The 15,082-nt window shown below is 39.1% G+C and overlaps 1 protein-coding gene and 1 pseudogene across 4 annotated transcripts in view; both read right to left on the bottom strand.

Annotated features, from left to right (window-relative positions):
- Nucleotides 1-1,018: 1,018 nt before the first annotated feature.
- LOC111541673 lies at nt 1,019-9,869 on the bottom strand (annotated as a pseudogene).
- Nucleotides 9,137-15,082, bottom strand: part of ELOVL7 (ELOVL fatty acid elongase 7) — a 98,193-nt gene continuing 92,247 nt past the window's right edge. For 2 of the 4 annotated variants that reach the window (XM_023210490.3, XM_023210493.3), the window contains exons 8-9: nt 14,895-15,031; nt 9,143-12,200 (exon numbers count right to left, since the gene is read on the bottom strand). In XM_023210490.3, the coding sequence (XP_023066258.1) occupies nt 11,991-12,200; nt 14,895-15,031 (347 nt within the window). In that variant the 3' untranslated portion in view covers nt 9,143-11,990. Of the gene's footprint in view, nt 12,201-14,894; nt 15,032-15,082 lie in introns of all 4 variants that reach the window. The other 2 variants (XM_023210491.2, XM_023210492.3) reach the window with 2 other exon arrangements.

Below are 15,082 nucleotides of genomic sequence, written 5' to 3'. Positions count from 1 at the left end.
ATTGTAAATATATGTGCACTCAACACTGGAGCACCCAGATGTATGAAGCAAATATTATGGGAGCTAAAGAAAGAGATAGACCCCCAATACAATATTAGCTGGAGACTTCAACACCCCACTTTCAGGATTGGACAGATCTTCCAAACAAAAGATAATGAAGAAATGTTGGACTTAATCTACCCTATAGAACAAAGGGACCTAATAGATATTTACAGAACATTTCATCCAACAGCTGCAAAATACACATTCTTTTCTTCATCACATAGATTGCTCTCAAGAATAGACCATAGTTATATTACAAAACAAATCTTAAAACATTCGGGAAAACAAATAACGCCAATCATCTTCTCTGACCACGAACAACTCACCATTCACCCTGCCCCTCCCATCCCAATCAATACTTCTCCTGGTCCTGCACTCTTGAAGCCAAAACACTGGGCTCGCCTTTCACATCTTCCTCAAGCTCAGGCCAGGGTGTTTCTTTCCTTTTCTCATCTGCGATTACCTGTTGGGCACACTCTTCTCCCTCATTTTCTGTCTAATAAACATCCCCTTATTGTTCATGAGGCAGCTGTTATTACCTCCCCTTTCAAGTTTCTGCTTAAGTCCTACCCACAGCCCAGATAGAACTATTTCTCCTTTCTGTCCCTACATTGTACAGGCTAAAAACTTCTTCCCCTTCCCTTCCCCTTCCCTTCCCCTTCCCTTCCCTTCCTCCCTTCCTTCTTTTCTTCCTTTCTTTCTTCTTTCTTTCTCTTTCTGCAGAGCTAGCTGAGGCTTTATTTTGGACCCCCTCCCCTCCCCCCGAAAAAAACAATTGAATTGTTTTGTAGCTGGAGGCATGGGCAAGGGGGATCCCTAGGCAGTAAACTCCCCTGGGGGTGGGCTGAGGCTAGGGCTGAGCCTCAGGTGGGTGGGTCTCCCATTCTCCGTGCTCCTCTGCGCAGCGGTGTCGCCCTCGTGTGCTCCAGGGCAGCCGCAGGAGGGGCAGGCTGGGAGGGGCTGCCGCCCCAGCTGTTCACTTGGGCAGGATGTGAGAGGACTCAGACACCAGCTTCCCATCGCCGGTGTCAATCTTCTTCACAATCATGGCCCTGATGGAGCTGGTGCGGCTGAAGGCGCTAGAGCCCAGGCCTTAGCTGAGGCCGGGGCTTGTGAGGCCGCCATAGGTCGAGCTCAGACCACCTGCATAGCCGCTGGTGGTCTTCCTATGGATACGCATGTTTTGAATCCCAGACGCCAGCCGGGTCTCATCGCCCTCCAGCAGCTTCCTGTAGGTGGCGATCTCGATGTCCAGGGCCAGCTTGACGTTCATCAGTTCCTGGTACTCACGCAGCTGCCGTGCCATGTCCTGCTTGGTCCGCTGCAGGGCGGCCTCCAGCTCAGATAGCTTGGCGTTGGCATCTTTAAGGGCCAGCTCCCCAGGCTGCTTGGCATCTGTGATGGCGGCCTCCAGGGAAGCCCACTGGCCTTCCAGGCCCTCAGTCTCAGCCTGAAGCCAGGTTATGTTCCAGTTCATCTGGGAGATCTCAGCCTTCGTTCATTGCAGGTCATCCCCCTGCTTCCCAGCCAGCGTCTGGAGCTCCTCATACTTGATCTGGTACATGCTTTCAGCCTCAGCCCAGCTGCGGTTGCCGATCTCCTCGTACTGCGCCTTGACCTCAGCGAAGATCTCCTCTTCATACAGCTGCCTGAGGAAGTTGATCTCCTCAGTCAGCCCTTCCAGGCGAGACTCCAGCTCTCCCTTGTGCATGTAAGCTTCATCCACATCCTTCCTGATGAGGACAAATTCATTCTCCACCTCTGTACCTTTATTGATCTCATCCTCATACTTGTTCGTGAAGTCCTCCAGCAGCCCCTGCATGATGCCAAGCTCCGCCTCCAGCTTCAGCTTCTCCTGGCCCAGCCTCCAGCTGCCACCTAAAGTTGTTGATGTAGCTCTCGAACATGTTGTCCATGTTGCTCCCAGCCTTCTTCTGCTGTCAGAGAATGAAGGAGGCAAACTTGTTGTTGAGGGTCTTGATCTGGTCCTTCTCCTGGGTGCGGACTCCTGGATGTTGGAGTCCCTCTCCAGGTGAGGGGGCTCAGCAGGCTCTGCTTGACCATGATGGTGGTGGTGACTTCCATGCCACTGGCCCCACTATGGCCTCTGCCCAGGCCACCCTGGAAGCTGCTGCTGCCCACTTGGGAGAATCTCCAGGAGCTGATGCGGGCACCGGGCCGACAAGGTGGACACCTTATAGGACCCCTGGGTCATCCTGATGGACATGGTGGAGGCAGGAATGGAGGCAGGTGGGCTGAACCAGGCAGAGATTCCAGAAGGAGAGGAGAAGCTGCTTCTTGGTATTTATTCATTTATATTTTAAATTCAGGGGTACACGTGCAGGTTTGTTATATAGGTAAACTTGTGTCACAGGGGTGTGTTGCATACATTGTTTCATCACTCAGGTATTAAGCCTAGACTCTCATTATTTTTCCTGATCTTCTCCCTCCTCCCAGCCTTCACCCTCAGATCCCAGTGTCTGTTGTTCCCTCTATATGTCCATGCATTCTCATCATTTAGTTTCCTCTTATAAGTGAGAACATGTGTTATTTGGTTTTCTGTTCCTGTGTTAGTTTGCTATGGATAATAGCCTCCAGCCCCATCCAGGTTCCTGCAAAGGGCATGATCTTTGTTATGGCTGCATGTATTCCGTGGTGTATCTGTACCACATTTTCCTTATGCAGTCTACCATTGGTGGGCATTTAGGTTGATTCCATGTCTTTACTATTGTGAATAGTGCTGGAGTGAATATATATGTGCATGTGTCTTTATGATAGAATGATTTATATTTCTTTGGATATATACCCTGTAATGGGATTGCTGGATCAAATGGTAGTTCTGTTTTAAGCTCTTTGAGGAATCACCACATTGCTTTCTACAGTGGTTGAACTAATTTACACTCCCACCAACAGTGTATAAGCATTATTTTTCTCTGCAACCTTGCCAGCATCTGTTTTATTTTTCAACTTTTTAATAATAGTCATTCTGACTGGTGTGACATGAAATCTCATTGTGATTTTGATTTGTATTTCTCTAATGATCAGTGATGTTGAGTTTTTTTTCATGTGCTTACTGGCCGCATATATGTCTTCTTCTGAAAAGTGTTCATGTCCTTTGCCCACTTTTTAATGTTTTTTTTTTCTTATACATTTATTTAAGTTCCTAATAGATGCGGGATATCAGACCTTTGTTAGATACATAGTTTCCAAATATTTTCTTTCATTCTATAAACTGTCTACTTATGCTCTTGATAGTTTCTTTTGCTGTGCAGAAGCTCTTTAGTTTAATTATATCCCATTTGTCAATTTTTGCTTTTGTTGCAATTGCGTTTGGCATCTTTGTCATGAAATCTTTGCTTGTTCCCATGTCCAGAATGGTATTACCTAGGTAGTCCTTCAGGGTTTTTATAGTTTGGGGTTATACATTTAAGTCTTTAATCCATCATATGTGGTGTAAGGAAGGGGTCCAGTTTTTATTATCTCTACTAAAAATACAAAAATTAGCCAGGTGTGATGGCAGGTGTCTACAATCCCAGCTACTCAGGAGGCTAAGGCAGGAGAATTGCTTGTACCCGGAAGGCGGAGGTTGCAGTCAGCTGAGATCACGCCTCTGTACTCCATCCTGGACAACAGAGCGATACTCCATCTCAAAACAAACAAACAAACCAGCAAGCAAACAAACAAAAACTACTCGTTTAACAGCAGAATATCTGACTTGACTTGTTTACATGTTTGTTGCCCTCTAGCCAAGTGAAAATCTCTGTGGGGATTGGTATTATTTGACTTGTTTTTTTATATTCTAGCACAGTGGTTGGCATATAGTAGGAGTTTAACAAATTGTTGGATGATTGCCTAAACCACTAGAGTGAGCAGAGGAAGAAAACTTATAACAATAGCACATGCTTATTCAGTGCTTCATTCATTCATTCATTCATTCATTCATTCATTCATTCATTCATTCATTCAACAACAGTTATTGAACTCCTGTAATATGCCAGCCATTGTTCTAGGCACTTGCAGTGAACAAAATAGACAAAATCATCTACCCCTGAAGAGATTACTTTCTCATGAGGAAGACAGTTAATAAACAATATTAACCAAATGCATTGCATAGCATGTTAGACGGTAATAAGTGCTGTATAGAAAAAAGAAAGACCAGGGTGCAGGCTGCAGTACTGAAAAAGTGAGATTTGAACAAAGGAGGGAATTGAAGGGTTTAGCCAAGCAGTTATTTTGGAAACAGTCCCGTAGGCAGAGAAAAATAAATGAAGAACCCTAAGATGGAAATGCACTTACAATGGTCCAGTGACCAGCAAGGAGGCCAGTGTGGCTGGAGCAGAGGGAGCAAAGTGGAGGTTTGTACGCGGTGAGGACAGAGAAGCAATGACAGGGTTTTTATGCTCAGTAAAACCAGAAACCATTGGAGGGTTCAGAACAAAATAGTTACATGATCTGATTTATATTTTAAGAGATGACTTTGGCTGCTATTTGGACAAGAAGTTTTAGGGAAGTAAAGGCAGAAGCAGAGAGTCAGATAGGAAGCTATTCCAGGAATCCAGGCATGACATGATAAGGGCCCCAGGGTTGGTCAGATTCTGGTTATACTTTGAGAGGAAGCCAGCAGGATTTCTTGTTGGATTTGACGTTGAGTGAGAGAGAAAGGACCTGAGGATGACTCTGAGGTTTTTAGCCTGAGTAACTGGAAGGAAAGCACTGCTCTAAAAGTTTTCCCTGTTTTAACTCATTTAATATCCCTCAATAACTGGATAAAGAAGTATTGTCTCCATTTTCAGTTGGGACACTAAGAGACAGAGAAGCTGTCCAGGTTATAGAGCTATTAAAAAACAGAGGCAGGATTTGACCAGGCAGGCTGTGCTCCCAACCAGTGTACCATGCTTCCTCACCATGACAGCATCTAGTAGGATGAAAAGCTTTTATATAGAGATAATATAATAATATTATAATCCAGGCAAATATTATTATAATATAATCTAGACCATATTATAATCTAGGATAGTATTATAATCTAGGAAAAATTATTCGGGTCTGAACAAGGAGGGTTGCCACAAGAATAAAAAAAGGCATAAATTCATGGGCGAGATAACCCAAAATGGGCAAAAGACACACTGACCAGAATTTGTGCAACTTTTAAGATAGAAGGTTAGGCAAGGGGGCTCCTGTTCGTAATCCCAGTGCTTTGAGAAGCTGAAGTGGGAGAATCGTTTGATGCTAGGAGTTCAAGACCAGCCAGGGCTACATGACAAGACCTTGTCTCTACAAAAGATAAAAAAAATTATCCAGGCATGTTGCCACTCAGGAAGCTGAGGCAGGAAGATTGCTTGAGCCCAGTAGTGTGAGGCTACTGTGAGCTATGAAGGTGCCACTGTGCTCCAGCTGGGGCAACAGAGCAAGACCCATCTCTTAAAAAAAAAAAAAAAGAAAAAAAAAAAGAACACAGTAGCTCTGAGTTTACATCTCCACATTCAAATACTCAGATGCTTATATCATTCTTATTTAAGTTGTAAGGACTATGTACAGAGTGTCCTTTGGTGTGGCCTGGGCACTTAGAGATACTACCTCATACCAAGCTTGCTCCCTTTAGTAACCTGAGTGCTAAATCAGTGCTAAATCCCACACTAACTGAATCCTGTAGGTCCTAGAATACAAACAAGGTGCAGCAATGTTTTCATAATGCTGTAGTTTGAATATAGGCAAAAATGTTCATACTTAGATTTGAAGAGTGTTATAGTTCGTAACTTTGTTGAGTTATAGGTACATGTACAGCCTGACCTGATACCGGCTGTCAATAAAAGGTATGAACATGCCCAGCCAGCACCAGGAAGAGCCCTGTGGCCCTCTCTCTGGGGCAGCCTGGTATAAAAGACATGTTGTGTGACCTGTTATATTGTGGTTGTATCTGCTAGAAACATCTAGAGGGATTTCCATCCCCACCCCCTCCCCAATCATTATGTACCTTATGCTGCCTGAAACAAAGAGAACTATAACCCTTGCTCTCATTTAATCAAGGGACCTACCTTCAACTCCACACTCAAATCTGAGTCTATTTCTCTGTGCAAGGGGCCATTTTCTTAGTGAAAACATAAAACAGCACTTACTTTCATCTACAGAACTAGTCAATACAAACCAGAACTGTGTGAATTAAAGATAGGCTTTAACTCTTCTAAAGAGAAAAATAAGTATTCCTATCCATTTTAGGTAATACTTTGTGTGGCAGACTGTATTTTCCAAGTACAGTATTTCTCCCATCCTACATGTTCTTACGAGGTAGCTTTTACATTCCTCCCATTGAGGGACATGGTCTGTGTCCTCTCCTCTTGAAAACGGGTGGGCTTTTGTACAGGGGAAGTGACATTCCCTGACTTCTATGGCTATGTTATAAAAGGCAATACTGCTTTCATTTTGCGCACTGGAATGCTTACTCCTGAAGCCTTTGGTCCGACTCCCCTGAGACTGCCATGCTCTGAGGAAGCTCAAACTAGCCCAAGGGGAAAGACCACATGGAGAGGACTTGAGACTACACAGAGATCTCCAGTCATCCCCCACTGCCTCAACCTCCTGGTTCCTGGTTAAGCCACAGTCTGACTGCAATTGCACCAGGGACCCCGAACAATAACTACTCAGCTTCTCAAATCATTGATCCTTCAAAGTGGTGAGAGATGTAGCTTTGATGTAGCTGTAAGTCATCACATTTAGGGGTGATTTGTTAGTCAATAATAGATAAACTGTAACAGCTTGAGAAACAACAATACTATTTATATAAAGATAACAAAGGCTATACAAATAGTATGCTAACTGATGAAAAATATATGCTAAATATATACACTGAATTATAATATATAGACTATATATATTTTAAATTATATTAGTATATCAATCATTTTGAATGAATCTATTATATATCATACATTATGTGTAACTTATGTGTATATATATTCATCCAAAAGTAATGATTTAATCATTTGCTGATGCCAGGCACAGTGCTGGCCCTAAATAAGTGTGTTCAATCACTTTTCCATTTAGACACTTGAAAAATTATATGTACTTCTGTGCAAAATAATGGCCCATCATGGTGGTGGATTCTCAGTGGGTAAGGTTACATCAGGTGCTTACTCAAACTTCATCTCTTATCTTCTTTCTTACTAACAGAATCTAATTTTGTTGGAGAGAAAATTAGTTCACAGCTTCCCTTGCAGCTAGAGATGGCCATGAGGCAGTTTTGACCATTGACATGTAAGTGAAAGTTGTTGTGTAAGACTCCTGGGAAAGTCCTTTAGAAGGAAACAGACCTAGACTCTATTGTATTTGGTACCCAAGGAGGCATACAAAGACATCTTCTTCCCTGGTGGTATACGGTATATGCAGATTTTGTCTGTATCCCTGCCCCTCTCCAGACTACTTAGCTACATGGCATGATGCTTTGGAATGACAGACAATATACTACAGTCTGTTACACCCAATTGCTTCCTACAAGTGGGAAATACTGGAAAATGCTGGTGACAGGGAGCCTTGGGCTCCATGGAAGGGATTCTTTTCCAGAGGCCCTCTCTAACCAGGCTGATATTGCTACTCCTCCATCAAACATCTTCAGTGGGTCCTGATGAACATTATTTTTTGTTTCATCAAAGGTAACTACTTAACATTAGGAAAACATATATTGTAAATCTGTAATACACTTTTCACTTGTCAACAGGTATGCCACCTTTGTTTTTATTAAGATTTGATATAGGCCTGTCTTTTTAAACTGTACTGTAAACATTTTAAGGGCAGGGACCACGTCTAGTACATTTTAAAGTTTCTCATGACACTTAGATGCAGTGAGCACCCTAAATACTGACTAACTACCAGTGAAAATCATGTCAATTCTGTCATTTTGGTTCCTAACTTAAATAACATCTATACAGAATATTATAATACATACATTGCTTTTTAAAAACTGGACAATTTCAAACATACACAAAAGTAGACAGAAGAGTAAAATAAACTCCTATTAAGTGAACCCATTAGCCAACTTTAACAATTATCAACACCTCCTTTCTTTTTACTAGAGTATGTTAAAGTGAAATCAGACAACCTATCATTTTACATATACATACTTCAGTGTATGTATCTCACATGTAAGGACTTTAAAAATATACATCTGCAATACAGTAATAATATCCAATATTAATCATTTCTGTCTTTTAAAATTTAGTTCATGTTCAGTTATATCTGATTGTTATAAGAATGTCCTTTTATGATTTGGTTTGTTCAAATCAGGATTCAAATGACATTTGGTTAGTATATCTTAAGTCTTTTATCTACAAAAGTTGCCTTCTCTGCTTTTCTTTTTTTTTTAAATGTAATTTATTTATTAAAGAAACCAGGTCATTTGTTCTATGGAATTTCCTACATTTTGGACTTGGCTGATTGTATCCTCTTGGTGTCTTTTAACTCTTCCTCTATTTATTGTATTTCCTGTAACTAGTAGTTTATAAACAGAGGATTGATTAGATTCAAGTTCAAAAAAATTTTTGCCATGAAAACCTCAGAGTATTATAGTGTATTAAGAGACAAAACATCTGGTTGTCCCACTCTGAATGACATTAAGATTGATCAATGGGTTCAGTCGTATCAGCATAAGCCATCCCCATCAACCTTTCTTCTAATTGTTTTAGCAACCAGTGATCCCATTTATTAGAGCCAGCAGGATGGCAAAATTATTCTTTTTTGTTAATTCTCTCTACTTAAAAAACTTTGCCTACTAACATACCACCAATTTTGAAATTCTGTAAAACCAAAACACATAACTCAAATTCAAATTCCTTCATAGAGTCTTCCCTGTCTGCGAAGTGGCAGAACTGTCACTCATCTGGCACCTATCATCTACTGCCCTGTCACATAATTTCATCCACCAGTTGGTAAGCTCCAGGAGATCCCAATTATGTCCCAGGTATCTCTGTATCCCAAAGATGAACACAGCACGTGTACAAGAAATATGTAAAATAACTTTGATTGGTAAGTATTCAAATTAAAAGCCACCAACCCATGCAAACACATGCAGTTAGATTCCAAAATGAAAAATACACACAACACATATACATGCGATACCACAAATTTATTATAGTACACGGAAAAACAAACTCAAACTTTGACAACATCCACAGAATGTTCCAGTCTTTAAAAAGTTAACAGAAATAAAGGGTAATGGAGAGAATATAATCTCATAATTTTATAATTAAGGCTGTAAATGGCAAAGTCCCATAGATATTTAAAAATCTATATATGTATTTATTTATAATATAGATATAGGCCCTCAAGGATTCGTAGAGATTTATGTAATAAACTAGATTTTGGAACTGTTTATTTTGTTGTTGTTGTTGCTTGTTAGGTAAGCAAACCCAAACAAGCTAAGTCCTGAAAAGTGGGATGAAATCCCAAAGGAACTCTATGTGGCAACACAGAACTCTTTTAATAAATATGGCCCATACAAATTCTATATCCAGTGAAAATCATTTTGATCCACAATCATGTTGATGTTTCTATGGAGGATACTTCTAGCAGCTGTGATTTCTTTTGTAGCATTCTGGCTCTCCACTTCTATTCATATAATTGAGTACGTGCTTTATTACATGTTAGCTCATAGGCAAGTTAAACATTTTAGAGACTAGGGGGAGGTTAGGAGAGGTTGTATGATGAAGGTCGGAAAGTATGCAAGAAATAAACTCTCCTGTTTCATCTCTTTTATTTTTGCCTCATTTTGGTCTCTATACTACTTGGGGTCTTTGGAAATGATGTGATTTATAACAGCACCTAGCATACCTTCTCATTTTAGCACAGGTTAGATATGAAGAGCCAAACCTGGAAAACAGTTAAGGAGTCCTGAGACCCTTCCAGTGGAATACATTAGAGCAGTTGTTTCATTTATCTGTGCTCTTTTGTCCTTTATTCTTTTTTTTCTAAAAATATAAAATTATGGCCAGATGCAGTGGCTCACCCCTGTAATCCCAGCACTTTGGGAGCGCGAGGTGGGAGGATCACCTGAGGTCAGGAGTTCGAGACCAGCCTGGCCAACCCTGTATCTACTAAAAATACAAAAATCAGCTGGGCGTGGTGGCAGGTGCCTGTAATCCCAGCTACCTGGGAGGCTGAGGCAGGAGAATCACTTGAACCAGAGAGGCGAGGTTGCAGTGAGCCGAGATTGCGCCATTGCACTCTAGCCTGGTCAACAAGAGTAAAACTCTGCTTCAGAAAAAAAAATAATCAATGTTATATATATAATTACTCCCATTTATCAACCTTTACCTTCTCATACAGTAATCAAGTAAAATCACAAAAGATCACTTAAAGGCAAATAACCTTATGAATCTGGTAAGTGTAAACATAAAAGGCCATGGTATTGAGTAAAACTTAGGCATTGTTGTACAATAAGTATCTGTGTGTGTTCAACATTCACTGGGGCTTTAAGTACTAGTTGTTTAAAGTCCTACAAACATAAACAGTCCTTCAAAATTGACTATAAATAAAATAAGAAAAAAATAGGGAAAAATTCACAAATGTCCAAATATTGTTATTTCTTGGACAAAACTACTGACTAGTAGTTTTGATTCTCTAACAGGAAAATGTAAAAATAACAGAATTTTAGAAAGTAGCAATTTTAAAGAAACAAAGCCTATGCCAAATGTATTTCAGTCTTCCATTACATGGTTTATAGGTCTGGAAACAGAAATCCAGGTTGTTAATTAATTCATAATTTCAGAAAATACTTTATTGGTCAGTGTATCTATAACATTAATTACATAATCTATAACTATTATATAGTCTGTCTGTCTCTCTCTCAAAGTAGAACAGCCCTTGCTTACATAATCAATTTTCCCCTGGATATTCTCTGTTCCACAGTTTGCCTCTAGTTGCTTCACAGCCACTCTAAACCATATCTGGAAACTGTGTACAATAAACTGTATATTTTTTATAATTTAAGGGTAGTACCTGTAGTGTGCTCATGATGTGAACATTTAAGTATCTAACCTATATATTTAACCAAGATAATAATTTAAACCATGACAATGTAAGACAGTGATGTGATACTGTAACAGACAACAGGTTTTTCCCACTGAACCACACAGTGCTTTTTTCATTGACAAATTCACTTCTTTCCAGAGATCTACAAAGTTAATTGTAAAACAGTAATAGCAAAGTGTTCATTAACCCATTAAAACAAATCACCTTGTTTTGAAAATAATCAACTGAATGAAACTTGGTGTCAAGTGCATTAGCGTACTAACCCAAAGTATGGTTACTCTGAAACAGTTTGTACAACAAATGGGTTGTGAGGAAGTCTTATCAGCAAAACTGGTGATGGCTACTCAAAAGATCCATTGAAAATTATCATTAATGATTTTGAATGACAAGTTATCAAAAACTCACTCAATTTTCACCTGTGCTAGCTTGCTAAAATGGGAGTACTCTAGAGCAAACATAGTATCTTCTGAATACAGCCAATAAATGACAAAGCCAGGGCCTATGGTTGGTTTCCAGACTTTCCAGACCTGGCAGAAGGAATCTATTGTAACACATGGATCTCTGTCTCTGCTCAAAATATCTAATGATATTTTTCATCTTTATTGGACTTCCTTGAAGAGTACTGTATTGCTTCATATCTTTTTTTCACTGTAACAAAATGTGTTAAACAAAACCTTTGGATTAGGTTTAAAAGCAGCTAAAAAAAAAAAAAAAAAAAAAAAAAAACTTCTGGCTGCTGTAGGCTCTAATTATCAGAAGACTGTTATCTGGAAGCTTCGGGGTCTCAAATATCAGACATCCCAATAACTTATCATAAAAATACAAGCTCTTAGTTTTGAAAAATATACAAAATGCACTGCATAGGCAATTATCTCTTGATTGTCAAGGAAGACAATGTATCCGTTTCGATCATAGACTTATGTTGGGCTTCAGTTATCTTTGTTTTTACAAGTTCCATTTTTCACAGTTTTGGGCAACCTCTGACCTTTGGTGTAAGCACAGTACCAAAAATGGAGAAAGAGCAGCAGAAACATGCAACTGTAACTCATTATGATGTACACAAAAACTGGAAACTGATACTTGCAATCCTCCATGAAAAAGAACTGGCTTATGTGGATGGTGATAATAACAAACTGGACCTAAGAAATTAAAACATGAAAAACAAAATTATTCAGATATCGAGAGTTACAATTCTTTACCTACCTATGTTTATGCACTCCCAAAGTGCAGGGAGTGCACTGTTGGGCAGAGAAGTCCATCTTTAAATCTAGCCTCCCTGGGAGTGATAATGGGTAGCATAATGTCAAAAGCCAGTTGGAAGTATGGATCTACTATTCAGAACCACAAAATGGCACACCCGCAGGGTCTATATTTAAATGTTCCCTGGAGCTGTGCAGTGCAGCAACTTTTTTATGCCTCAAGAGAATCAACAGAGCAGGTTTTCCCTATAAGTCTCTGACTTGAGTCCTTGACTATGATGAAATGACCATGTACTACATTGTGGCCTATTTTTTCAGGATGATTTCAATTTCAAATATTCTGTCCTGTTATTGGACCAGATATTTTAATTTTTGGAAAATAATTACATTTTACTTAGAGCCCCTTGAATTTTGTAGTAGCCAAAGCATCTCTGAGTCCTTATACCTGCCATTTGTCTTCCACGGTCATAGATAAAAATGTGTCTGGGCCAGGTGCAGTGGCTCACGCCTGTAATCCCAGCACTTTGGGAGGCTGAGGTGGGTGGATCACGAGGTCAGGAGTTGGAGACCAGCCTGGCCAAGATAGTGAAACCCCGTCTCTACTAAAAATACAAAAATTAGCCAGGCGCCTATAGTCCCAGCCACTCAGGAGGCTGAGGCAGAAAAATTGCTTGAACCTGGGAGGCGGAGGTTGCAGTGAGCCGAAATTGTGCCACTGCACTCTAGCCTGGGTGACAGAGTGAGATTCCATCTCAAAAAAAAAAAAAAAAAAAAAAAAAAAGGGTCTGAACTGCCAACTCCAACTGAGGCAGAGAATCTATAAGGTGTGAGAGAGAACTGGTGTCCCTTCTAGTAGTGCTCAAGGGCTCTGTGGGGCAGAACATCTTACACAGTCCCAAGAGGGACCTTTCTAAGCTAATATTCAGATTTTCTGGTTATCATGTTTTCCCTAAAAAAGCAACATGTGTTCTGCAGAAATTTTAGAAAAGTAAAACTCTATAAAGAAATAGGTAACAATTATCCACAATTGGTCTTATTAATCATGGTTAAGATTTTCATATAGTTTATTTTATTATCATTTTATCCTTATCATCATCAACTTTCCTTGCATTATCTTAATGTATATTTATGACATTCCCATAGCATAGCCACTTATTCCTCTCACTTTGCAAAAGAGAAAAAAAACTTTAGGAAGGCTAAGCGATGTCCTCAACATTCTATGCATGTGTATGTTTGTGTGTAATTGACATCTTTGAGAATATAATAAACAAATGTTCATCCTATTTTTTCTACATCCATATTTTTCCACATTATTAAAAAGTTTGTACAACATTTAAGAGTATGCTAAGAGAAAAAAAAGCCTGAATACAAAATACAAAATTATGTGTGCAATCTATACAAATAATGTAAAAGGTGTACACATATGCCTGAGAGAAAAACTGGATGATAACAAAATAAAAATATCATCAGTGATTATCCCTGGGTGGCAGAATTACATGTATTTTTTTCTCCTTTCTTAATTAGGTGTTCTCACATATTTGCAATGAGCATATACTACTTTGAGAAAATAATATTTTTTAAAGAAGCAATGGTGAGTAATTTTCATGACTTCATAGTATCTCAAAGTATGAATTAAAATAATCTGTTTTACCATTTCCTTATGGTTGGTCATTTAGTTTGCTGCCTGTTTCAGATACAACAAATAACTCTGCAAGGAAATACTCTGATCTTGATTTAGGATCCTTACACATTAAAATGTCAGGCTCTCACCTGGGAGAATACATTATATGAATGTGCCAAATTTCATTTAGGAAGTTACAGAATTTTAACAAAGAATTAATCTTCAACATGCTATCTAAATCAAATTCATACTTTCTCATTGATGTTACTGGCAGAATATGACATCAATTTATCATAGATTGCAAATGTGGAAATACAAGGATGGTAGAATTCTCCTTTTAATGGACACCAATAAAATGTAAAGCAAATCATCATCTCAAACCCATAATGAGTCTCCAAAAAAGTTAAATACCATATATTTTGAGAATTAATGCTTAGAATGTATTATTAGGTTTAAACTGAGTGCCTCTGCTCTTTCAAACATTGTTTATGTAAGGGCAGTATTCAAATTTAGGTAATACATATATATTGGTCTAACCTTCTACATGTTTAATTCTCACAATGCTTTTTATTGACTGGAGGAAAGACGGACTTATAAATGTTAGGACTAGATAGGTAAGAACACAGGAAGGCTCATCGTTCCCTCAAAGTTGCATTCCCTCAAGGCCATCTAGAGCTAATGGAATTTCTAATTTCTAATAGGTATTATGCCTACTGAGGGTCATATAACTTTGGAGTTATTTTAATCACAAATTTATTTATTCTTGTATAAATGCATAAAATAGTACACAGATGGCATAAAAATGCACACTTGTTTAATTATCTCAGCCTTTTGGTTACCAAAGTTCATCTAACGTTATTAAGAACAATGACGGCATATCATGTAGGGGACAGACACTCTACCCCTATTGTTTTGTTAACTTTCTTTTTTATTTAACTAGTATCCTAGTTCACAGTGAAAACAAGTGACTGTAGTTGCTTCATATATGGTTTTAAAGACAATTAATTACTCACAAGCTGTAATGATGTCAAATATTTTTTCCACCACAAATACTTCTGGTAGGCTGGTCCCAGTGTAGAGAGTCCGTAGTAGGAATACATGACTACATGTACAGCTGTATTTAGAAGGGCATGGAATGTTCCCAAACCACCTGGAAAATAAAATTATTGTAACGTGGGGCCATTGTTCCTTAAAATGAACC

This window comes from Piliocolobus tephrosceles, chromosome 4, assembly GCF_002776525.5.
Source record: "Piliocolobus tephrosceles isolate RC106 chromosome 4, ASM277652v3, whole genome shotgun sequence".
Taxonomy (NCBI): Eukaryota; Metazoa; Chordata; class Mammalia; order Primates; family Cercopithecidae; genus Piliocolobus; species Piliocolobus tephrosceles.
This window is presented reverse-complemented; position numbering and strand designations above follow the sequence as displayed.